At 31.2% G+C, this 27,928-nt stretch overlaps 1 protein-coding gene across 2 annotated transcripts in view; it reads left to right on the top strand.

Moving 5' to 3' along the window:
* Positions 1 to 965: 965 nt before the first annotated feature.
* Positions 966 to 27,928, top strand: part of tsr (Cofilin/actin-depolymerizing factor homolog tsr) — a 30,967-nt gene continuing 4,004 nt past the window's right edge. Inside the window, exons 1-13 of one of the 2 annotated variants that reach the window (XM_068768202.1) lie at positions 966 to 1,032; positions 1,269 to 1,504; positions 2,377 to 3,703; positions 4,914 to 5,095; positions 5,588 to 5,800; positions 6,412 to 7,635; positions 8,817 to 9,134; positions 10,135 to 10,491; positions 12,006 to 12,193; positions 12,860 to 12,985; positions 13,946 to 14,182; positions 20,364 to 20,397; positions 25,338 to 25,340. In XM_068768202.1, the coding sequence (XP_068624303.1) occupies positions 1,011 to 1,032; positions 1,269 to 1,504; positions 2,377 to 3,703; positions 4,914 to 5,095; positions 5,588 to 5,800; positions 6,412 to 7,635; positions 8,817 to 9,134; positions 10,135 to 10,491; positions 12,006 to 12,193; positions 12,860 to 12,985; positions 13,946 to 14,182; positions 20,364 to 20,397; positions 25,338 to 25,340 (4,467 nt within the window). In that variant the 5' untranslated portion in view covers positions 966 to 1,010. Of the gene's footprint in view, positions 1,033 to 1,268; positions 1,505 to 2,376; positions 3,704 to 4,913; positions 5,096 to 5,587; positions 5,801 to 6,411; positions 7,636 to 8,816; positions 9,135 to 10,134; positions 10,492 to 12,005; positions 12,194 to 12,859; positions 12,986 to 13,945; positions 14,183 to 15,330; positions 15,722 to 20,363; positions 20,398 to 25,337; positions 25,341 to 27,928 lie in introns of those variants that run through there. The other variant, XM_068768201.1, reaches the window with a different exon arrangement.

Genomic DNA, 27,928 nt, shown 5'->3' with positions numbered 1-27,928 from the left:
ACAGTTCTTACGCTTACTTCTTTTCATCACACATACAAATTTATCAATTGTATTGTTAAAAGAGGCTTGCAACCTTCGTCTTCCGACAACTTTAACAAATTTGTCTGTCCACTTTATGGGCGAAGGTACTTCGCTGCCGGTCCTTGAAAGTAAGAAACGACGACGGCGGGCGTCGTCGTTTCAGTCCATTCGCCCACTATAAGACATAGGCTCACCCCAAGATATCTATGGGGGAATTTATTATAATCGCCATGCTTGGCAGACGAGTTGGCGATCGCAGTTTGGTATTATGATACGCGTTAGACACTGTTGTCCATCTTCTGAAAACTCGTTTGTGAGCAATGGCAGTCCTGTATAATGAATGCACAATAAGTATGGTAAAGCTTATTGGTACTAAACGAACCATGTAGAGGGGTATCCCGAACATACCCCTCGAGATTGAGTCAGGAATAAGGATATCCGCGGGAGCAATGTTTTTTAAATGTGTACACAGTTCACTCTGTTTTTAGATAGTGTGAAAATAAGTGTTTTAAAATGTAAGATTCAAATGTTCAAAAAAATAATTAGAAGAGCATAAAATAAAATGTAAACTGGGCTAAAATTAAAAGGCGTACTATTAAAATAATAAATTAGGCATATGTTTTATATAAAATGTACATAAAAGTAAAGAATCTGCAAAATTAATACAGCCTAGATTAAAAAACTTTGAAAGTAGTCAGTAGAGGTTACAGATGGCGGCTACGAAAAAAAAAACGAATATTATCATGGTTGAATGGGAATAATGTAACAAATAAAACACTTTAATTATATTATTAATATTTATTAATTCATAAAAAATATTACATATTTTAGTACCCTAAATTTTTACAAAATATGATTAAACGTCAATGTGCAAGGAAGATTTCTGAACGTAAACTCGAAGGAAACAATAACAAGAGCATGTGTTTAAAAATGTGCCTTTCGTATAAATAATATATATTAAAGTAAATAGTTGTTCAAAATTGGTCAATATGTCTCTTAATCCGCTGAACGGTAAGTTTCTTTACTATCTAATTATCATATTATTTAATTACTAACATTTCATGCATTTATAACCTCTCGACGCGTTATAATATTTAATGTTGTTACGTTACCTTTATGTAAAAACTATATTAGACATAAAAAATTCATTTGTAGCTGTTGTCCTTTAAATATGTTTCATTGACCTAATAATGTATTTCTGACATGCTCACGAAAATTTTATAAAACATTCAAAATATAAATTCCAGAACTAAAAAGGAGATTGGAAGATGAGAATACTCCATTACCAAAAAGACTTCGACTTGCTAAGAATGTAATACACTCGACACATTTCCCCGCTGCGCCTAAGGAGAGAATAGTGGCAGAATGGTTAGAAAATATAACAGAAAATAATGGTCTCTCCAGTAAAGATATTAGAGATGTCATTAGTTGGTTGCAGTATGCAGAAGACTTAACTAATGATCTAAAATACAGATTGATCAAGGTAAACCCTGTGTTATTTGTGATAAATACTTACATTAACATTACCATCAGTTTACTAGTATATTTTGTTAATTATAGACCTTCCTGATACATTCATCCATATGCAGTCTCACCCTTTCTATATACTTTCAGGTAAACCAAATATGTCAGTCCATATAGAAACTGATATTCTAAAAATTTCTCCCCTCCATCAATGTAATATCTTAAGTTCGCACTTATGCTATAAAATTGACTCATCTATACTGTGGTTCTCTTCTTCTCAGTAATATCTTTCTTTTTGAATGTTGTGTGTGTTTAAATATACCTCGATGAAATCTCTGATGAGCTCTTCTCATGCCATCCTATCCTTTGCTTACTTGATGGACTAGAGTTGATCTGACTAGTGGATAGGTGATCATCCCTTTAATCTTTTATCCTGTATCAAATCAAAATCTAGTTGTCTGTTGACAATGTGACCAAAATAACTTCTGACTCTTTGTAGAAATAGACTATAGAAATCCTGATGTCACCCATCCTGTTGAAATTAGAGACCATGCTAAAATTAAAGATTATAATAAAATAAGGTTAATATAAATAAGGTTTTTAATGTTTATCTTTTAATGTTTAAAACAAAGCCCAAGTTTTTGTAAGTAGATTAGTAAATGAACACATATGTGTTGCCTATTCAGATCCATTCTATTTGCGTCCTTATTTTTTGTTCTATGAGCAAATTATGTTTACTTATGAGACAGCAAAAATCACTTTCTTGTGTGCAAGTAGATAGTTTTGTTAATTATTTATAATAAAAATTTATTAAAATTGCCTTTGTAAATTCTGTGCCTAAAAATAGCATTAATTAACCAGTTTTTATGTGTTTTTTTTTGTTTATTCTAGGTGATTACACAGTACCTTCATAGCAACCCTCCAAATAACATTGATATAAGATTCATTGTTAAATTCCTTGAAAATGACAAAATAATGGCAACTTTGATCAATCAAGTTGATGATTATTTATTTATCACAACCACTTTACTCCAAAACCTAAGAAATGATAACTATTTCAAAAGGAAAAATATTTTCATCCAGAAAATATTTCTACACATAGTCAAATATTACAAAGAATGTAAAAAGAAATTGGATTTTATCATTAAATTGTTGGATGGAGAAAATATGGAAACACTTTTTAGTTACATTGATACAGAACATAGAAGCATTATTCTTAATGTATGCCAAAACATACTTTTTCCAATTACTAGAAAACCTTTCTTTATTAGTTGCCTACAAAACTTAATCTGGAAAGATAATATAGATGGACTCATTGCTGAAAAAGGTGATAATATACAATCAGTAATAAAAATCTTGGGTGCATTTTTCTTCTTTCCCAAGGGAAGGACAGCTAAGGATCCAAAATTCCTATCTGACTTTATTGATGTCTTTGTTTCCTGCTACCATAATGAAAGCCAAATAATTTTCGCATTCTACATTATAGCTTGCAGTTCTTTGAATATAGTTCAAAACTATTTCATACCAGAAATGAAAATGCCGGCAATTGTTTTCGAAGAAAACATTGATAAAATCAAGCGAAATATATTTTTAAAAATGCTTAATGTGTTATTGGATAATGAAGTTGATATAAGTGTAAAATTAAATAATACACTTGGTGAAAAAGTTACAAAAATAGAAATTAAAAAGAATTTTATGACACTTTTACAAGTTACAATGCTTGGATTGTTAAAATTAGAAGGGAAGCCTGATAAATCAACTATACAGATTATAAAAGCAGCAATGAAATTAGATCCATCAATAATTGAACAAAAGTTGGAAATAATTCTACCTTTTGTGATGACTTCAAAAAAGAGTTCCAATGTCACAGAAGCATATACTGATATGTTGAATTGTTTAATAGAGACTTTCTTCAAATTGAGTCGAGGTCCATTATTTATTAATCAAATTCTCACATATTTAAAATTAAAATTAGAAACAATGAACATTGAACAATTTGAATTAAAGCAGACGTTGAAGGACAGTACAGATCTAGATAATTCAAATAAGATTAAAAATAAAATTATAACAGGCATTGATATAATACCACAAGAATGTGTTGAAACATACGGAAGGTGCACTTCTGAATTAATGTTTAGACAGAATGCAGGCTTGTTGACATCTTTACAAAAGGACTTAGAAGAAAATTGTTTAATGATGCTGGAAGAAGGTTTTGTAAGTAAGTACAATTAATCATTCCTTTGTGCTATTATTGAATAACATATTTTGACCAAAAACACATATAACGAAGACAAAAACATATTATTTAAGATTAGCTATAGAAGATTTAAAGAAGTGAATGCATAGCAAATTTTTTTCAATTAATATATAAAAAAAATATATGGTACACCCTGCCCACAAATCAACAGTTTCAGAAATAATAAAATGATAGTAAGCTAAGCAAAGATAGTTAAAATTCTGATTAATGCATATTAAAATAATTATTGTATATCTGTTTCAGCACTCTAAGTTCTTGGTCTGTTGCATTCCTATAGAAAAAATTAATGTAACATATATCAGAGTGATCACTTTATACAGGTTAATCATTAATGGGGATAAAATCTTCTCTGCTTTTTGCAGACACTATACCTATAACCAATTATTCCATATATTTACAATGTACATACATATATGAGCACATAATAAATATTGACTGCTATAAGTGAATATACTAAAAACATTTATCCTGGTATATCAAAAATGAACATCACAATGACATATAGTGGGAGGTTCTATTTGGTAATGCATCTGTATTTATTAACACTTGAAGGTTCAATCATAAGACTTGTATCTCCAATAGATCACATTTGAATGGTCCAATGTTTGAATATGTCATTTGTGAGAGCATTTTTTTTATTTTTTTTAAAAAATATAATAATTTTTTTCTATTTTTATACAGATCCAAAATGTTAGTCGATTCTTTTTTTTCATAGTTATAAAATTGAATTCATTATTTTAGTTTAGAGATATATACATCACCGTTTCAACCCATAGACGGCCACTGCAAGGCATAAGCCTCACCCCAAGAAATCTATAAATAAGGATATACTATAATCTATACACATATATGTGGGTATGTATATAATATATATGTAAATATATATATATATATATATATATATATATATAAGTATTCTTAAGCTCACAATCTTGCACAGGATTTTGTATTTTAAAACTCTTAGACGTGCCAAATTTTATTGATCAAGGCATGGCAGCTTACCATTAGATGAAGGTATTTAGTAGAAGTATCTATACTGTATTAAATCGAAGTATAATAAGACGATTCTTGCAGAAATCCAAAAAGGTTCTATTCTGTAAAAAAGTACAGAAAAAGATTATCTTTAATGTAAATTATATTATTTATAATAGACCATTTTTCTAAATTTCAGGTCCTTCAATTATTACGCTAACGGAAATACTGACGGCCATTTTGTCCAGTTTCTTTAGATATAGTAAAATGGCGGACCACACTGTGCCACAGCAAATCGCTGAAGAATTTTGGTCTGCTTTTGAGATATTTCAAGAAGAATGTTTACAAAAATTTGGTGAATGCATTCTGAAGCTAAACTATGTAAGTATTATTTTTAAATAATAATTTATTCAACTATTGACAATAGAGATTTTTATATAGGGTTATTGGAAATTGGTTTGAAATCTTTTTTTAAATATTTGGATTATTTGCAGACAAATAATGTATGGTAAGTCAATGGTTACAGGAATAATAACTAACGTAATGATAATATAGAAAGAAAAATATGATTACATATTAAAATTATTTATTTTTTATTATCACAATCCAATATAAAAATAAATTAATATAACATATTTCAGAACGTTAACTTTATACATGTTGATTGTAAATAGGTGTACATGCTTTTATACCTATTGTCAACTAACTTTTAGATCAAAAGTATTGTCACAATATATTTATTTTGAACATAATATTTTAGTATTATTCTTAGCTAATGTCTTACATTAATTAATGGATTGAAATTTTTGACACAAAACATTTCACCTTTGATAGTGTTATCGCTTATAAAAATTAAAAATATTCTTTTCACAGAATGCGCCATTATTACTGTCATTTCTTAAACTCTGCTTAAGTTATTCCCAATTAAAACTACTAAATTTAAAATATGGCAATATTAAAATGAAAAAAATGGATATTGTGACAACGGAGAGACTTGACTGTAGTGTTATATTGCCATGTTTAAATGTCGATCAGTGGTCAACTATAGCACAAATGATACAAGATGATGAAGCTGTGTTGATATGGGTATGTATTCTAAAACAAATAATTGTATTTTTATCTTAACAGAACAGATGGCCGCTGTGGTGTTAAATTTCTGTAGTGGACACCATAGAATGGTAACTGCAGCTCAGGACATCCACCCACAAGGATAATAGATAGCCTTGCTAAGATCGTCGAAAAACGTTGGAATCTATATAACACATATTTCTAAAAAAAAACCTTTGTCCAGCACTGGACATTCTGAGATTAAAATGATGATGACAAATTATTAGTTTTAAATCTAAAATTAAAAGTATGTTATTAAATGAATCTTATTACAGCATTTTTTGGTTGATATTATAATATATGCATCAAAAATTGTTAAATTTTATTTTATAAAAGCAACTTATGATTTTCTGACCAGTTTATTTCAGGACATCACCATTCCATGCCGATTGTAGCTTTTATAATGTAAAAATAATCGACGATTCAAAAGTGCATGTAAATGTCAACTTGAATAAAGATATTTTAGATTTGAATATAGTAACTGGACAGGGGAAATTTTACTGCACAAATTTAAATAATTTAATAGTATTAACATAAACGTTTTCTGAAATTAATTCATGAAATATAAATCCTTTATTTTTAATTTACAGGACAACCTACTCCTTATTAAAACAATGGCCATTGAATTAATAAATATAGAAACTGAGATATGTCAAACAGAAGCTGTGACATCTTTAAGGACACATTTGATCAAGGAGCTGGCAACAAATTCTGACGAAATCTCAAGCAATACCTATTTTACTAGGCAGCTATTTACAAAATTAGATACAAATCAAGCAAAACAACTAGCAAAGGCTTTAGTGAAGGCATATATAAATGGCGTCGATTGTGAAATATTTCAAAATGAAGCCATCGCCCAAAACAGAATATTATTAAATGCGCTCGTCTTAGAAACAACAAGAAATATAATGAAATGTTTTAAAAATGGCAACACTCTCAGCAAACCTATGAATAAGACAAACTTTGACATAGTATCATTTGTAAAAAGCATTAATGTTAGACAATTATTTAATGAACTCACATTAAACATTGAAAATGAAATTGATAACATCACAAAATATGTACAATTACTAAGATTATTACAAATTTTCAATCTAACGGAGTCATATCAATTGACAGCGATATTTGTGTTGCTAGCTGTAAAAAAGTGCTGCCATAAGAAAAAATTGCGTCGAAGCATTGACAGCACACTACAAGTAATATTCGAGCTTAGTCCTAAATGTCCCGATATATATAAAATATTCCCAGTAGACTATATATTTTCGTTTGAAGATAATCTCGTATTAAACCTTCTGACATTGTCAATTAAAACGACAAATCAGCAGTCAATAGTAAAAAACGTATTGGAAGTTGCTGTTAAGAAAGTGAAAATTAACAGTGAAATTGTAAAAGAAATAGTTGAAATACTTTTGTCGAAAAACAAATCTTCGGAGAAGAAATCATTTGAAAATATAGAATACTTTAGTGATACAATATTCCAACTGCAGTGTACAATTTTGCCGATTATTGCTAAAGAAAAGCGTGCCGTTACTTTAAGCGCATACAGGACTATTTTCGCTAATTTACAAGAAAGGTTACATCAAGCTATGCTGGAATCGTTTATGCGCGTGGATTTTACCAATGTTAATAATTTTATTAATAATAATGGTAACACTGATGATAATTCAGTATCATTAGAAATGCGTGAGGCAATACATAATGCAATTGGTGCATACTCCTTAACTCTACTGAAGTATTGTGAAGTAACAGATGTTGAAGAAATAAAGAAACTGGATTGTTTATGGTCTGGATTTGAATTCTTCGTTCAGAATGCGGTGAGTAGTTATTATTAAATTTATATACAGGATGATGTACAGCTCATTGTTCACCAACCTTTTAGTATTATTCCCAGTCTAGTTGTCATATAATTATTATATTTTTTTAATTAGAATTGGTCAGACCAATATATTCTGTAAATAAATTAAAAAAATAAAATAGATCAGATTCACTGTTCGGAGTGACGAGTCCACCGCGCTCTAGAGAGATGGTGCGGTGCACGGACCTGACATCCCAGATTGGAGGGGTTTGGCCTTACAATACATAGGCAAAGACCAAACTCTACCATATCTAACCAAATTTTAATAGATCCTTAATCCATCCAGACACATTATGTTAATGTTTGAATTCTCAGTTAAATTATTCTTAAGTAGTGTGTATTTTTAATTATCAAAATTAGTAATGAGTTTTAACCTTTTTGCAACATTTGAAAAAATAAAGGGGTGCATATATACCAATATTTTTATTTAAGTATAAAATTTTATGTAATGTGAAATAAAAAACTTATTTTAGCAAATCATATTATTTATAAACTAGCTGTCTGGGTGAACTTCGCTTCGCTTAATAGTCAGTCATCATCGTCGTCATTATGTCGGACGATCGACGCTTACTGCAAGTCTTAGACCTCACCACATCCAGTAACTTCTTCTAACCTTTACCATGTCGGTCAATACATAATAACATATAATAGTCAATTAATGAGCAAATTTAGAATTTTCACAATAATAAAATTCAATGTTTTACGTGGCTACACTAATGTTTTTTTAAATGTAGTTTTTTAAATATTAAATGTCATATTTTGATACTTATTATTAATGTAGTCCAAACAAAAACAAGTTCAACAACACAAAAATCATAAAAATTGGGCCTGCTGTTTCCAAGCTGTAATTGGTGTAATATTTTGTTTTATTTTGTGCAATACAATCATTTGAATTATATAACACCATACTGCAACTATATATAACGATTGAACAACTTTCATAGTGGTGAATAGTTTCTCCCCTTTTCTTTTTTCCTGATCTTATACCTTTCTGCATTATAAAACACATTCCTTATTATTTATTACTTAAATATGTAGTTTCAATGCCAAACACAACAGCCTATGAGACCAAAATTAAGATTGTATTTATGCTTATGGTGCAAATGAGTTAAAAACTCAGTAATCTTTTTATAATTCCAGATAAAAGCTATAGAAAGTCCAGAAACGAAAATACAACATGTAGATTCATCTATTCAACTTTTAAATATCATTCTGCGGTACATTAAAAGATTGGAGACACATAGAATATTTCAAGACAAAGATGCAATTTTTAAAAAAATATGGCAGAGTGTAAAAACGAGAGTTCTTATGTTATTCAACGAAAATTCAAAAATAAGATTGAATAATTTGTTATTGGAAGGAATATCTGTCACTTTGAAATTCCTAGCCGAGTTGTCATCTGTGGAATGTTTTGTTACTCAATTCATGGGCGATATAGACACTATGTTAATTTTGAAGGTAAACATTACTTTATTTCTTTTTGCTTTTATTTAAAATTACTATATATATACTATATATATATATTATTTAATACATGAGTTTTTAAATTGTAGATTATTTTGACATTATATGCACTAAGCTTCCACCGGTTCGGAACGCTAATCTGTTAACAAGAGCCAGTCAGAAAATCAACAGCTGCTCTTTTAAATGTAATTTAATAATGGTTCATGTGTAAAATGTAATTTAATAATATCAATCCTGTAAATGAGTCAAGATATAAAAAAATTCCATGCAATTCGATCAACTAAAAATTATTGAATGGTATAATAAAATTTATTTAATAATATAATTTTAATTTTAGATTAAAAATTAAGAAATGGAAGCTATGTATATGACAGATTAAACAGATAAGAGGTTGAATAATATTCAGAGCAATCTAAAATTGAAGTAAAATCTGGGATTGTGAATGAGCATACGTAATGCATAAATATATAGTACAAGGCATTTAATTTGGCATGTGAAGTGAAGAAATACTTTTGGCTAAGATCAGCCGAGTTTGTTTTTGTAGAATGTTATCTTTGTTGCACAGAGCTTCAATGGTTTAGTAAACATCAAACTGTGTATTCAATATCTTATCCGAATGGTTCTAGATTTATTGATGTTTTATCTATTAAGATCCTAACTTTGTAGAAAAAAAAATTATTTTTAGTTTTAATTTAAAGGTAGTGTTTTAAAGAAAATATTTTCTGATGTGCCAAATCAAATGTCTGATACTATACCCCACTTGTCATAGTAACTTGAGAAAGTGCTACGCGCACAAAGATTCAGAAATAGGTTGTTTTGTTAATTTATTTAAACTTATTGAAGCTGACTCCATGAGTTGCAATACATAAATAAATTTTGTTAGTAAAAATGCATTCAATTAATCTCTAACCTCAATTACTCTCAAATATATATAAGTAATAAATATATATAACTTTTTCATACTTTCTTTAATAACTCTGTAATTTTATTTTAGAAACCGGCAGTTATTTTAAAGAACGAAGAATTGTCGAACTCGGAACTAACATCCCATCGTACATGCAAATATTTGCTCCAACACTGTCTCAAAGCCAATATTATCGCTCCTAAATGTATCGGTATTAAAAAGCTAACGTATCGCGTATGTGATAAGATCAAATATTGGATTCAAGAACATTTTGAGGACAGCTTCGACGATTTTGGCGGTAAAAGAATACGTAGGAACAAACATGTACAACAAATAGAAAATTCGAATGATGTTCAATTGACAGTTGTCACAGTGGACGACGCCATTTGCAAATTGTTGAGATACGATTTGGACATGATAGCGGAAGTTGTTTTGGCGGCAAAAAAGGTATTTTACATACTATTATTTCCTGTTAGTTTTGTATATTTATCTTTTACACTTTATCACTCGACCTTATAAATGTTTTATATTTTCTTCATTAAAAAATTACTCTACGAGTGTGAAAATTTATGGCAGATAAATATTACATACGTAGGATACATATAAACATCCATACAATTTATTGTAAGTACATTCACCTAAAATACAATCTTCTATACTAGTATAAACTGTCATCGTCGCTATTGGATAAATGTCTGGTCTCGTGGCAAACGAGATCGCATCACAGGGGATGCCAGCTCCCGATCATACAAGCGTTGCTGGAGTTTCTTCCACCTTTTTATCCCCAGAGCCAACGCATTTTAAAGTGGTAGTAGTGTTATTAGTTAGGCAGTAGCATCCGACCAAGCTGAGGTTCGGCCATCTGATATATCTGCTCGTGACAGTCCAAGACGAGGTCCATTTGTGGGAACTCTTGAAGGTAGCCACTCCATGGAACGTCTGCCGAAGCGATCTAATACATAGTAGCGTCTGCCGATGTAGTATATAGTAGTATGTCTCTACTCCAGAAGAGGCTTTCCTGTAAGCCCTCAAGCTTTGCTACCTTAAAAGAGGTCTTAGACTAGGCCCTCTCTGCCGCCTGCCGCCTCGAACCTGCAGAATCTACAAATGCCATTCGGGCAGCGAGAGAGTCTTGTCAAAAAAATATGACAATAAATTAGATATGTAGTTACAGTTTAGCCTCTAGGTAAAAAAAGTCAACTTACGGCTCGCCGCGACATGCGGCATTTTGAAAAATCATCTATGGCTACATTGTTTTTCGAGTTGTTTCAAGTTTCGGAATAACGTACTTATGTGAAACATTTTTTTTCCACTTCAATAATTGTTAAATTCAATCACTGTTGGTGTCAGTAATTCTTATTGAGAAGTGCTATGACCAATTATCCTCCAAATTTTAAAAAAATATTAAGGGAAGTTCAATTTTTTTTTCCAATTTTCTATATTTATTTACTTTTGTACTATTGTTTTCAATAAGTATAATTTCTGCCAAAAAAATTACATCTTTTTGAATACCTATTAAACATAACTCTTTTTAATAGCAGCACACAAAAACAAAAAAAGGTTTTTGAAAAAGGCACAGAGTATCAAAAAACTTGGCTACCTTTGCTCTATATGTTTAATTATCTGCATATCTCATTCAATAATTCCAAATTAGTTTTAAACAAGAGACTTTTTCACATGTTTTTCGTAGGAGGGTGTACAGTTTTTAGGCTTACTATAACTCATATGAAAGACCAAACGTAAAGTGTTGGATGGGTGTATATTTTTTATGTCCTATGTATTTTTCTGTCATTGTAATAACGAGAAGAATAAACGTTTAAAGTTTTTTCTGTATCTTTTTACTTTTTTACAAAAACCCTTGAAACAGGCTACTTTAAGGAGCCAAACAGACGATACTATATTATTTTTCTACTCAAATTTTATGAGGATATATGAAGATGATAATTATACAATTTTTTCAGATACCTCTTGACTACAGATTTCTGGATGCAATATTCGAGTTACAACATTTGCTGCATTATATTTTGGGACGTAATTCGATCGACACAAAATGCAATATCAGCTGGCAGGCGTTCTTCGACTTAAATGAGGGATGCATGATACTGTTGAATAATTTACTAATGGCAAGAGAGCAGCTTTTGGAGGACAGGTGGGTTTACATATATACAAGTACATGATCAAGAAACTTCTTAAACTAAAGCAATAAATTATTATAATCAGTCGTAGACATAGATAACTTAACTGCCCCTTATCCGCTTCGCGAAGCCTGCGGACCCTGCCACTGTCTTGCGTGTGTAATTTTATTAAATCCAAATTAATTTGTAAAAAAATACTTTTTCGTATTAAAGTAAGATATTTGGGCAAAGTTTTAAATCTATAAAAAATATTGTTTGAATATAAGCATTTATAATTAACGCCTGCACAACAGAAGGTTGGTAAAGATATTTCTAAACCTGGTGTTGCCATATAGCAGTCCCGCGTTGCTATTGTGCGAAGTTAATGAACACTCCTGGACCTCCCTTGCATGTGGAATTTCCTAAAATCCATTCTTAGCACAACTCTACTCGGCAAAAGAAATATGCCTACCAAATTTCGTTTTATGATTCCAGAGATATTGTTATGAATAAGAGAGAAAGCTTCAAACGTGGGAAAATATAGCTCATTTTCCTCTCATCTCAGCAAAAATAATTAGTCTTTTTACCAATCCAGTCAAACCTTATAACTTTGAAATATGTGAAACATTAATTAATTTTTTCTATTGTCAAATGACTTTTGGTAGTACAAAGTGTGTAACAGATTAAAAAATTAATTTCAGATGGCCGTGTTATACGCAATGCTACAAAACCCTAATATACTGTTTGTGTGAACGAGTAAAATCCCTTGAGCAAATAGACAGGCCTACGGAGCAGAAACTCGCTGAAGCTGCACATTCCATAGAAAAGTAACTCAAATTTTTATTATTTTTGTTTATCAAAAATTGACAGTTTTTTATATTGTATTTTTTATATCGGTGATATCATTTATTTAAATGAATAGCTAGCTATACATAATATAAATTAATAACTTGCTAAATAATATCAAGTTAAAATCAACTGCACATGATATAGAATAGGTTTACGATTTCTTGTCATAGTAGGTATTATCAAATGAATTTATTTCAAATGTAAGTTACCCAATTGTTAACTATTTATGAGGAGATCTGCAAATAATATATAATCGAGATCACTGACGTCGCTCGACGTAGCTCGTCTGAAATGGTACATCACTCATGGAGCCTAAACGTTCTGAAATGACAACCACGGACCACTCGACACGGCGTGGGTGGGGGGCTCCTTCACGGTTAACCGGCGATGTAAATGATGGACAGTCGCTGGATGCGAGCAGCGCAAGACTGGACATCATAGTGACCTTTGGGAAAAGCCTGTGACTTGCAGAGAGCGTTTATCAGCAAATATGATGATGATGTTTACCACTTTGTGTTATTATTGTTTTCCAAACCGATCTGGTCTATTTAAAAATTGACTTATCATTATCGTAATTTTTGCCGTAAAAAGTTCACTGCTAGACATACACCATCCTCATAGATTTACACGATTTCTATGACAGTCAACCATATTGCGCATGGTTAATTAAAACAAGAATAAAAAATTCAGATTAATAATAAATCTATTTGCCTTCATACTTTTATCTAATTTAACAAGTTCGTACGTCATTTTTATTCTATAATAACTATGTATATATTTATTTATTTACAATTGATTTATTTATCATCGATATGTTCTAAAATACTAAAATATTTCGTTTGTTATCTACAAGCAAAGTCATAGTTAACCGTCTTTAGGACCCCTTGTAATATTATTTTTTGACAATTAAATTTAAAAAAAATACATTTATTTTACAGGTTAACCCAATCAATATGCAAAAGAAAAGCACACGTTTCAAGAATAGCGGCATATGCCATCGGTGATATTTGCACTTGGATCGAAAAAACTGCGCCACCGAAAATGGTCCGGCAGCATCTAGAAAATTCCATAGCTCTGTTAATACAGGTCTCGGATTCAACGTACGCTATGGCGTTCTTACGAAGAGCATTGGCAGGCTCTATCGGACAGATGACTATGACTAATATGTATTCCATGTATAAGAGATACCACAAATATGTTGGCAATGCTTAGTTAAATTATTAAGAAAATTTTATAAATAATAAAAACTGTGCCTTATGTTTGTTATTTTCTTTACGTCGAAAGATAAAATTGCGCTTTTATTTAATAAAAATGATCTATTATTAACACTTATTTTATTAAAGATTTTATATGTTTTTTTTTTAAATAATAGGATAAATTTAAAAAATAATAATAAGGAAAAGCTTTCAACCAAAATTATATATTTAAATTAAAATTTCTCCAAGAGCGTTATGATTTACAAGAGAATCATCATACAATGCAAGTTGATGTTTAAACTAATGACGGAAATATAAAATCAACGGCCAAGAGATTTAAAAACCAACTTTGGTAGCTTTCTAGAAATGTCCATTACCATTTACAAGTGTACTAAACCAATGTCACGTAACAGTATATGTTGAAGCATGCAGTCAATAACCCTGTTTAATTCAAACCTAAAGAACAATCATTTATTATGACTAACTTTCACTTTTTAAATTGTTTAATAGTTTTTCCCAAAGCTCTAAGTAAAAGCTAGTGTCACACATTACTGGATGTAATGAACAAAAAATCCAAAAAAATATTCTTGCCGATAAAGTCTCATAGACACCAGGATAACGCAAATTAAATGTTACTGTAACAAGTTCCATTTGGAATACAAGTTTAAGAAGTAAATGGAATTATAATTATAGGTTATATAATTATCCTACTTAAAACTATATTATAGAAATGAAATATCCCAGATTTTAAGTTAAATTTGCTTTTGTTTTACACTCTTATAAAAATGAGTGAGTTACATAAACAGTGTACAATAAATTCAACAGCACATAAAAATATTGAGAAAATAATTGTACGAACTGTCATAACACAGAAGAAACAACCTCTAGTGTCGTTTTTTAAAAATTATAAAATATTCGATCAAATCCCGCGAAGATTCAAATCAACATACGGTCTGAGGCAGTTTCCGTCTGCCCATATATGGGCATTTATTGAATACTCAATGTGGATTGGACAAAATTTCATCGTCATCAGTGAGTCACTTTTCAAGTGGTAATCAAACGTGTAGAAGTCTCTAATTCAGTAATTCGCTTCGCTGAAACGATCCATAAATTTTATCTAATCTTATCAAAGCGAAAGCGGCTTTATATATCAAGATTAACAATTACTCGTACATTGACAGAGAGAACACCAGACTACCCGTATTTAAAAAGTTGTCGCCTTGTGTAGCACTGTTAAATAATAAATAATTTATTTAAAAATTGTAACAGTACTAAATTGTATTAAAAATAATAATTTTTTATTTGTGATATTATAAATTTTATTTTCAAATAGGATTTCATTAAAAATCTTTTATTAAGTCAATGTGTTGACTCATTGAAACAAATTTGACACATGCGCTCATTGGTCGCGGAGAAATAACGTATAGCCAACTCTCAGATACCCAGTGTCGTTCCGGTCGCCGTTGTGGACTCGTGAACTATTAGTGGAATTTTTACGTGTTATAACATCATAAAATGGTAAGTAAAGATATTTAAATAGTAGTGTTTTACTGTGCTGTGCTTTTATAATTAGGGTGTGGTATCAAATATTTATAAAAATAAATTTACATTGTAAATCATTCTCATAAGACCGGTGCCGCCATATTTCGCACAACCCTTTGCAGACTTCGCACGCCTTTTCTTAAAAATAGTTGTCACCGTTCAATGATTTTTGCCGTTTATGCCACGTGTGGTAATATTTGACAATCACGTTTTAGGAAGCAATTAAATATTTCGAGTTTTAGCTATAAGAGATTTGTACGGTGTTACGGTATTGAATTTCACGCTTGTTGGAAAGGTTACGGTCTCGCGACACCTTTTATGACGAGGAGGCGCGCCGGTTAGTCTGCAAAGGCGTCATTTTCCGTGTCAAAATATACTGAGATCGCATTAGATGAGTTATCGGGCGGCCGTTTCGCCGAGGGCATCGAACCGAGCTGGCATTGCACCGCCGCGCAATCGTATATCGCTTGCCCATATATGGTATAGCGCCCGCAGTGGGCTGTCACATCCATTTCATGTCTATTTTGGGGTGCATACAGGCGTCGTGCGATGGTGGGCGCGTCCCGTAGAAAACTTTCTCGACAGTATTTCTTTAGTCAATGTCAAGGTTGCACATAGTAATGCCCCTAAACTCGAATTATCGATTATTCTTATCCGACTGCAATTATGTTAGCCGTTCTGCAGATTGCCTTATTTGTCCGGTATTGATCATTTGGGGACAATCGTCTGTTTATGGTGATTCATGACTTGTAGATTGCCTTTGGATGAATCATTGCCATTATGGTTGCTTACACCGACAAATTATAATTTTTTTTTTCGGATTTATTTCAAACACATTAAAGGTGCACCGTGTATATCTTTTAATCAGAATATTAAATAAATGATTTATAATAACAATAACCTACGATTATACCATATGTCAATCATATTAAGAATCCAATAGGAATATAAATTTGTACCCTATTTTAAACAAATTTTATTGCAATGTCATATAGCATGGCATATAGGTGGCCAATTATATACAATAAAGTGTTAATTAAAAAAAATTAAAAATGTACTTTTGTGTGAAAAATGTGCAGCCTTAAAAGTAAATGGTAAAAATGATTTTATAAACAATCAGAGTTCTGAACATATCTTTTATTTAAAGAATTGACATTATACCATTAAAGACTGTTTAAAATTGATTATTTGAATCTTAAATTAAATTCTTTAAGTAAATTATTTCTGGTAGTTACCTTAATTACGCCATAGTTGTTACTGGTAGTTATGCACTGCTTCATTTATATACAAATGTTGGCCCCAAAAAGTTACTTTTGACTTAAAATTTTTAGAAATTTGCTCTTCAAATATTTGATTCGAGAAATAATTGATTTCTTAGTCAATGTTGTTTATTACTTTTGTAATATAGTAATATAATAGGTATAATAAAAAGTAATATTATTGGCAGTTCTACATTAAAAAAAAAACAAAGCAAGATGTACAAAAAGAATGGTTAAATATTTCTTGAAGAGAATCCAAACGTACAATAAATCAAATTACTGGATAGGTAAAAATCATAAATAAATTTAATTATAATTTTTATATAATAGTTAATACAGAAAAGTATTTTATTTAATTCTATTTACAGATTTAGTACACCAAACATTGTGAGCAGTGCCAAGACTAAGTCTAATAAAACAGAAATTATGTTAATCATATTTTTAGAAAGTTGTCTATCTTAGTGCAGCTCAGTAGTATACATTTTGTTTAATTGTTATGTAATATAATCAATTTTTTTTAATTATTAATATCTTTAATCTTACAAAAATCGCAATTTATGAGACAGTTTTAGTGGTCTTAGGATAACATGTAATTTTTAGTCCTGTCATATCCTAATGGGCTGATTCCATTCAGGTTGGCTTTAGCCTAGCCAATCCAATAAAAAAAATTCCAGCATCTGTTATCTGTGATCTCAGGGAGACTCCAGTGAACTGAGATAGGTGGTCTCTTAGGATCCTATTCCTGTTTTGTCTCTGCAAGCTGGTTTCTGCAACAAAACAGCAATGATTTAATCAAGCCAACCCAACTTAAGAAATTCAAGCAGACCATGCGAGCAATAGAATGTTAGCAGCAGCTGCCTCTTCCAGATATGTCCTGCTCAGACTGTAACACCAAAAATAAACAGATGTTTGTTAAGATACATGTCACCGAATACAGTTCAAGTGATATCTAATTCAATTAAACCTGATCACTTAATATTTTATTTTGTGATGGTTCTAATGTACCTTTGTTATTATTACCTTATAATCATAATTTGAGATAAGGTAATATAATAAATAAAGTAATACAAAAGGAAAGTTAGTGTTACAATGCTAAGTCAACTGTTTGGCATTATGATATATGGTTAGTTCTGATGATAGATTTAACAAAATCAATAGTACAGAACTGGAATATTAGAGTATGTTGCACTTTATTGCTGTATACAATTTAGTTAAAGGTGTGAAGACCCTGTCAAAAATAATATAGAAAAAAAAGTGTTTGTAAGATTCATATAACTTCCTATTAGAGTTAATTATTATCTGTCCCTGCAGACCTTGTACTGCCTGAAGTTATGGGCCAGTCATATTCCAATAGAAATAAACAGCTTCATATTCCAACACCATCACTTTAAACATACTGATTTAAAATATATTTGGCCATACATTTACCTTTTTAAAGTTCTCACACTATACATATATAGTTTTGTTGGATAATCAATACATAAGTAAATATACTTTGAACATGTTTTAAAGTGATTTTACCTTTTATACAACTACATCCTGTATAATAATGGCATAGACTTGAAGGAATCATTTAAAGTTGTAGTAAGATAAGTAACTAAATGTAAATATTGCTACAATTTTCCCCCAATTGTAGATAAGCAAGAAGTTGTCACACTTTGTTTATACCATTGTTAATTATGTTTAAATTCATTAAATATCAATGATTCATCTCCATAGGTGAACTGCTCCTAATCCTGTTAATGTTGTACATGAATAATTATTTTGTTTTGTAGATTATTTAGTAATTATTCATCTTGTTGTGACAAATATATAATTAAATATAGATTTATTTAAATAAATTGTATAGCACTGCTAACACTCACTACAATACACCCACACTACTCAACACTACATGCTCGTGACCTTTGTTCAAATTTCATTTTTATTTTAATCAAACATTACTAAGTTTTTCTAAAATCTTTAAATTGTTTACGTCATCGATGGAAATGACGAAACGAATAGGAAACAGTTTCAGAAGCAAATAAACTATAACCAATTAATTACTAGGAGACAAATAACTACTAATAGATGAATCATAGACCACGTTATGTTTTAAAACTATAATTTGGTGGCATTTTGAACTTTATAATCACTATTTTAAGGTTGTCAAATAAGTACACTACTGAGGTTTGTAGGTGATTCATACAAATACGTAACTTACAATCCAAAGTTGTAGGTAGTGGGTTTTTTTATTATTTTTTATTTTATTTTAAAAGCGTGATTGTAAAAAGTCGTTTACCTTACGATTGTCGTTGTATTGTTGCGTACTTTATTATTCGGAGTATTTTTTTACATAATATCGATGTTATATAAAAGACAGGGGTTCTCAAAATTTAGAGTAGCGTCATAAAATGTTAGAGAAATTTATTTGACCCGAAAAGACACGTATAAGCCCAATCGAATGTCCTATGCTATAATTCAATTCGTCATTTTTCTACAGTCGTGGCACGACTTATCATTATTATTCAAGTCGTCATTATTTCTCATTACCTGAGTCACCAAATCACGGGATGACGTTTTGTCGTCTCGCTAGAGGTCGTTCGCCTTTCTTCCGTTCATTTGATATTATCTCTATACGTTTTATTATACTATTTAAACTTAATCTATATTCGTTTATTTTATAAACAATGCTTTTTATCAACTACGTGTATACGTCGTCTGGGCTTGTATCATGATCGTTTATTTTAGTTGTCAATGTTAAATTTTGGATAGTGAATGGCACGAAGTCTGGTTTGATTTGAAGTTTTTCGAAGTTTTTAGTCTGATTAAAACTAACAGAGCATTTTTATTCCTATATCGTGGTCTTTAGTTTAATATGCAGTTTCAAATTTTTTTGACATTGACCTTTATCTTTAGTTTTAGTTGAAATTGAATTTTAGAGTTAAGTATCTATACATAACTATAAAATTCAAAAATAAATTTATTGAAAACATCGTAAATATGTTTACTACTGATACTTTGAGGATATCTTATTTTTTTTCTTTATCATTTGTTATCTGATATTTATTTCACCTACCTTCATTATTTTATCTCCTTAAAGGTTAAATGGCAGAGAATGAATGTGCCTTTAAGTTTGCATACAGGATGTTTGGTCGTAGATTTGTATTCAAATACGATTATTTGAAAAAAATATATATACGGTCCAAAGGGAGGGTGGTTCCGTTGGAATCATTGACCATGCGGATTTCTGTGACGATGTTGCAAAGGTCGAGTGACTATCGGACGTTCATCGTCGAAGCATTTTTTCAAAAGTAATGATTTTCCTTCGTAGCCGCATGTCGTAAATTTGGTTCACATTTCGGTATACGACAGATAAGTAATGCTCCAAATGGAAATATAATTCCTTCTTGGGTGCAAAGATTCCGCGCAACTGCTTCGACTATGAACACCCCACGGTCAGAGCGCAATCGATCTTCAAGAACTAGAGCAAACAATACTAGTTGATTATTTTAACATTGTACATATTGCACAAAGTATACAAATAAAATATGTTAATCAATTCCTAGAGTATGTAATTATGGAATTAAAGACGGGTCGTTAAACTTTCCGAGTTGCTTTTATAGAAACATTTATTATAAGCTTTTATTAAGCTTTTCTAACTTGTCTTAAATATTTAACCTGGTTATATAAAAAAATAGAAATGTGGATAGTTTTAATATTATAAGATCCTCGCCCTTTATAAAACACAAATACAGTCTAATATGAACGGTATTTTAGTTACATGAAAAGTAGGTTTAGTTTTTTTTTTATTTCAATCAAATTATAATACAATTGACGAAGTTTAAAAAAAATGTTAGATGCTTGTATATGTGGCTTACCGAGACATATAAGCGTCTAGTGAAACGACAGTCGCTAAAACTGATTTACTATATGTCTAACTAAAAAAATCCACTAACTGAATGCAAGGTAGTTCTCTTCAAATAAAGAAAGCTATTTTGAAACGGTTTACTTAAAGTTCACGTATTGTCAGACTACGATGGATGATGCTTTATATGTTTTAACAAGTTGTAATTATTTCGTAGTTTATAGTTATTTTCTACTAACTTTTTATGCGTTTCCTTTTGTGAATAGGGAACTTATAAAAAAGTATTATTAACCCGTTAGGTGTCACGGCAATTTTTGAAGATTTTCCATTCACGGCGCGTGGGGCGTACACGACCCACATTTAAAAAAAGTCGTTTAAGACGTCTGCTTTACACTTTTTCAATACTGCAAAGTTATAATTAGCAAGAAAAATTTATAAATTTTAATATGCATTACGTACGCGCATACATGATGTGAAGTTATCTATATTCGACCCCACGATTCATTTTTTAAGAATCCTTTGCTTTTTTCAACGAGAACTGCAAATGGCCTAAAAGGAAAATGTAGCGGGGATTGTATACGCTCCACATGGCATTGAATGTGTTAATAACAGTTTAAAAAATAAAAACTAAGAATTCTGTTGTCAAGATTATTTTTTATATATATAGTATCCGCTGCTTAAAAACAGGTTTTAGTGTTACTATTAAATGAAATAATGTAGTTATGTAACTGTTGCTTTGAAAGCGATGTATAAGATTGTGACTGCACAAAATTGAACCGCGCGTCTGTTATGCGCGAATTGCCGACTCGCCGCAGTGGGTTTGCGCATTATTGATTTTGTCGCGTCACACCATGACGCCCCGACCTTTTCATTTATACGAAATACGAGGTTCGATCTTATTATCTATATATACAGGGTGATTCGTTATAGGTATAAAAGCTTTAAAAAATTCAATATCCAGTCCATTTGCTATAAATTAATGTGTGGTACACCGTAACCAAAAATCAATATTATGAGAAAAATAAAAAAAACTTATTAATGATATAGTAAGGAATCGTCTTTTCAAGATTACAATTACTACATATTAAAATGAATTATTGTTTTACTATCTATCTTTTCAAACTTTGTACTCTTTGTTTCAAATACTGATCACTTTATACACAGTAAAAAAAGTTTTAAATCTTTTACATCTATATACAATCATATCGGTATAAATTTAATTCGCCTGAATACATTTAAACGGAGACGGTAATAATGTACACAATAATTATAATAATAATGATTTATATTTATTATTAATGCATAGCTTCTTTGTCAATTGATGATAATCCTATGATTTTTGTAAATTTTTAACCCGTCCAGTTGAATAAAATTTTGCGTAAAAGATGTTTATTATTATATTACAGAATGACAAGATGAGATTTTATTTAAAAATGTTCTTTATATCAATAACTTTTAAAAAAGGAATTGGATAATATGTTTATACTCGCACGTATCAGATAATGCTTTAACATAAAAAATATTAATTGTATCGTTAAGAACATTTTTATTCGTACAATAGTGTAGATTTATGCTAGCGTGACTCCATTATAAAATCGATTAATTGTTTAAAATTAATAATCGTAGGGTAGACACCGATTTTGTAACCACCTGAATAATCGTTAAATGTCCACTACTGGAAGGCGCCTAAAAAGAAATAAGTGTAATAATGTAGCGAGTTGTTTTGTGGATCTCTGAAGACTACGCTTGTTATTCACATACAAAACATGCTCGGAAGTTGTTTTATTATGTTTTAAAACAACTGGTTATTTCTCTATAGTTTTATCTTCTATATAGTGTTTGTGTAAAGCCTCATTTGATACTGTAGGTCACATAAGCCTTGGTAACCACTGGACCGTTTCTTAGCCACTGAATGTAATATTATGCTACTATTGTTATTATATGCTGTCATTTACATTTATCGTGAATTCCCCGGGGGAGATATATGTCCAGCTGTGGACGTCTTACGGCTGATTTACAATTTAAAATCGATTTATATAATATGACATCGCAGCAAAACAAACTGTTCATTGATGTACCTAAAAATTATTTGTCTATGCCTCTGAATATTATGATGGTCTTTGATGATTTTGATTTTTTATATAGAGGTAGACTATATCCACACCCAAACGTTGAGTTTTATCAATGAAAGAGCAATAGCTTGTATAAATAAAGGTGATACCATACCAACTCTTCCGTTAGTTAATTATTTTTGGAAGATTTTTGTTGAACACACTCGCGTAGCCTAGTCCTCGCTTTAAGTGAAAAGGGTAAAAGGCATTAATATGAAAAAAAGAAAAACAATGATGAATCATCGTATCAATGTAAACAATGAAAGCACCAAATCGTCTAATTGTGCCGCGCCACTCTTTCACGCACCATCAACTTTTGTGCACCGCACCGAATACCACCACGCACGAGTAGCCCGACATTAACAAGTGAATATCCGGATAACAATTGCGTATTTAAAATTGTTTCATCTTTAATAAATAATTGAGCAATGAGTACTTAATATAAGAACAAGAACAAGAACCCGTGAAATCCAAACCTTTATTTTATAAAAGTTTAAATTTGTCAGCGCATGCACCAAACACAGGCTAGAATACTGAGCGATGTAACCGGTACTAAAGGTTTGTAAAATACCAATCTAAAGAAGTACATATGGGTGTGCGAGATGGAAAAATATTACAAATGAAATTTATTGAAACATTTGAACACTCCATTTAAACATTACTTCTGCTAAGGCCGCTTCGAAACTGGAAGTAATTTCTTATTAGTAATAAAATTGGTAGGTTCGGTAGGTTCATTTCTTACCTGTGTCGGGAGCATGCGCTGAAAAACTGAGCTTTTATAAAACCGAGGTTTGGGGTTCAAGGCCTTTTGCTCTTTTATTATTGTACACAATAGCCAGGAGTATATGTTGTATGAGTGCATAAATATATTTTAATTTAATTGAACTGAAATATGTGTTACTATTAATGTTATTGTAGCCACCACGATCTGAATGTAATTCATTTGTACAACGAAATGAATTGCAAAACAATGACAATTGCTTTAACGAACTGATAATTGGTAATAGTTAGAACTAATCACTTGAGATAGTACTGGAGGGCTATAAATTCCATGCCCGCTCGATGTTGAAATACAAGTATTTATTGTTCCACCTTGTAAATTCTTAATAGGGCTGTCAGGGGAGTTTACAATCCTACTAAATGCAAGTTAGCAATTTGAACCTTGTTAGAAATGTTACACTGTAATTGTGCGGTTAAATTCACGTTAAATAAAAAATACTTTCATTTCAAGTAATTATTTATTAATAAAATTATTGACTGGTAAGTTTAGAGTTTAGATGTTTAAGAACTTTTAATTGATACTTTTTGCACATTATAGTGGCCAGGATTTTTAAATATATAACATGTTATTTATGCACCGAAATTTTAAATCTTAAATAAAAAATAGTAACGGTACATTATAAAGAAAACAAGTAACCCCTAAATATCTCCTATGAAAAGTTAAATCTTTCATGGGTCTGACGATATGCATGTATAAAGTTCCACAAGATATCTTAACCCTTCCTTTTCTTAGGAGTCTAAGATTAAAAGTATTCAAGAGTTTTTGGTTGAAGTAACCGCGTGGAACTCTGTTTTTAATTAATTTACGTGACTGTTATTATTATGTACACATGAAAAATTATTAAATTTCATTTAAAAAAAAAAACATTTTCCCGGAGTTCCCAGCCGGCTTTTCTCGCTGATCAACATTCCGAGCCGATAGTAGCTTACTACTTATAATGTTAAAATTTGATTTAAAAGTGCGTGTTGTCTGATGTTGTTGTTTTTTTTATTCGAGGGGGCAAGGAGCAGAGCGCGCCTAGCGTAAAACTTCATTTAAGGCAGCTGCTACTACATACTGCTATTGCACTGAATTGAGAGGCCGTCGATCACTTAGATCGCTTCGGCAGACGCTCCATGGTGACGTTACAAGGGCCTCCACGAAGGGACCTCGGCTTGAGCTGTCGAGTTCACACCGGGTCTATTTACACATTACGCCAGTGTGAACATATTAACCTTATTATTATAAATAAATATTCACGGCTAGGAGTTCAACACAGTACTGGATATCGAAGGGGACGGTTCATACAAGAAAACGTTCGCACGTGTGCTCTGAAGTGTAATTAAGAATACGGCCAATGTCTCTAGCGAGTGGCTATTTCGGTATTGCAACGCGGGAGAGACCCGACGTGTTTCACTATTAATAACGCCAAACGTTTCTACTGCTCTCTGCTATAAAATTGACACGAGTGGCAATTTATCTTCTCGGCTATTTTAACTGTTTGAGTTTTCATTGAGTAATGTTAGTGAAATGTCATACGCACAAAGATTTTTTTAAAATATTGGATTCAACTCAACATCACAGCGTGGGTGTGTGTAGACTACCAACTAGGGAGGAGGTTGTCAAGGTTGCAAGAAGGCACTGAATGCGGGCAGGGTAGGTCATCGTTGTGATCATTTGGGGACATGCCTAGCAATGCTTTCATATCCAACACATGTTCGATATTAACCTTCAGGAATTAGACTGTCGCCAGATCAAAACAAAATTATAAACTTCTAGAGAGGTGCTTCCGAACTGTTTTCGACCTTTTAAAACTTAATTTATAAGTATCCTTCACCTGATAACTTCATACCTACTTCTTACAAACTGACTTGTGATCTATAGAAAATTGTTGGAGTTTCTGCATGTGCATTCATCATCATTTTGATTTCAGCCGTAAATCATCCACTGCGTACAATAGGTTACTCATAATAATTCATTATTTTAACGGTAGGATATCCATTACTGGATTTAGGCTTTCCTGTAGATTTCAGATAGGAACAATTGAAAACTGTATGCATCCAGCGTCTTCAGACAACCATAACGAAATCGCATGTCCAAAATCTTACACACCAGAACCTCAAGGCCCCAGCAGCCACTTGGTCTTCGCGCTATGTTGCCTTCCTACGACATTTATATTTTAATCGTTTTATTATGTATTTATTGTTTTCAAGGTTATTCTTATAACATCTGGTAGTTGATGGTTAATTTTAAACGATATATAATAATATGATAATGTTAAAGGTAGTTATCGGTTTAACTTTTTAGTACATTCGCGTATCTCCCCAGAAATACGCGTGCTTATGAGTTGGGAATCGTTGTTTTAGATGATAAAATACTGACATTCTTAAATTAAATTCAATCAAGATATACAATAAATACTTTAAAGTATAGGTTTATAAAGTTTTATTGTTGCATCCAAACTAAACCAAGATGGCACGATAAGGCCTGCATTCCCTCAGAGTCGTCGTCTGACATTTTGCAAATGTCGTGCTTGCAAAACGTTTCATAATTTCTTTCGCCCGTTAAAAAAAAAACTAAATCTTATTGAAATTTAAGGTACCCAATACTAGTGATGCGTCCAATATATTGACAGTTTTATAATTGTATTTGACACCTATTCTTTAAAACTTATGTTTTGTTTGAACTTATAGCTCATTGGCTGTCAGTGCATGGTAAAATATCTAAAAATCAACAGTTTCAGAAATAATAACAATAATATAACTAGAATTATCTTTTCCGAAATTCGGATTACTAGAAAATTAATATCAAATATTTCAGAGTGCTCATTTTATACATGGTCATTATAAATAGTTGAAATAACTAAATGTGAGCGATATATTCTTCCTGTTCTGACTTTTATACCTATAACCAACCTTCCTAAAAGACCACGTAACCACGTGACCTCATGTGAAAACCTTAATACACCTCAGTTCAAATTACCGGACCTCTAGAAATAATCTACAGCAGAATCTTTTGATGAGTTGGCCTGGCCTCTTCAACCTCAAGGCATTGAACGGTCTGTAGCGCTTGGGTAGCGACTTAATCAGCGAATAAAATAATGTACTAACTTATCTTTATTTGAGTAAAACTTCAAAATAGTACCGTTAATATTTATAAATTTTAGCTTTAGCTAGTGAAAATTGTAAATAGTGATAAAACGCTGTCGTGTCTCGCAGCTGGAAGAAGAAAGATTTGTATCAAATAGCGGCAACCCTCTCCCAACTGTCTGCGTTTAGTAAAAGGAAAAAATAATACTAGCGCCACAAATTAGAATTAAAAAAAAAATCAGTTTTACGTTTTGTTGGAAAATAAATACTAAAGCAATGCTTGCAACATTTATTGTCCAATTATTCTTGTGTTAAAGCTTCGGAATTGTTTGTGTACCACTTTCCCTAATGAAAAAAGGCGTTATTTATTTAAATTGTCAGTAGTAAATCTTACCCAAGACAATTGGATAGAAAAAGATTTGGTCTAATCTCTGAAGAGTCTGTATCGACGCAAAAACGTGGGTTCGGAAATAGAGTTATACGTGACGGCAGCTGCGAGATTACATGAGCGCGTCGCATTTAGAACGGGCGTAAATGTGCTCCGAATTTATAAATTACACGCTCATTAGAGGACTTGTGTGTCTTGAATATTATTATATTTCTTCTATACTCTGTACACTACGCCGAGACATGATAGAAATTCGGAGTTTCGTTTGAGTGATCCTGGTCACCGAATCATGGCGATCGTTACTACTGCGACACATATCAATTATAATAAATAAACCATCATATCGACCGATAGATGTCTACCGCAAGACATGCCTTTCCCAAAAGATCGCCTGAACTGGTCTGCCACTACAGACGACCAATCGTTCAAGCTACGTCGGTGGCCTTCGTTCTTCTGCGAATCTCCTCATTTCTAAGTCTCGACCTCGCAGCTAAGCTCCCAGCATAGGTCTCTAAAATAAATAAATAGCTTTTTTATAATTTTACGTAGTATTTTTCATTCCTAACACCATTTGGAATTATTATAATGTTTTATACTTATCAGCTGAAATTATGTTAATAATACATTTCCCATAATAAGATTTTCACCAAGCCATTTCAACCAAGCCTCATGTTTACATTTCGTATGTTATTAATTATACAAGCATTTATTTTTTCATTGACATATTTA

Source organism: Battus philenor, unplaced genomic scaffold (genome assembly GCF_028537555.1).
Source record: "Battus philenor isolate CCGP_79_NKW_IND1 unplaced genomic scaffold, ilBatPhil1.0.hap1 SCAF_25, whole genome shotgun sequence".
Classification (NCBI taxonomy): domain Eukaryota; kingdom Metazoa; phylum Arthropoda; class Insecta; order Lepidoptera; family Papilionidae; genus Battus; species Battus philenor.
This window is presented reverse-complemented; position numbering and strand designations above follow the sequence as displayed.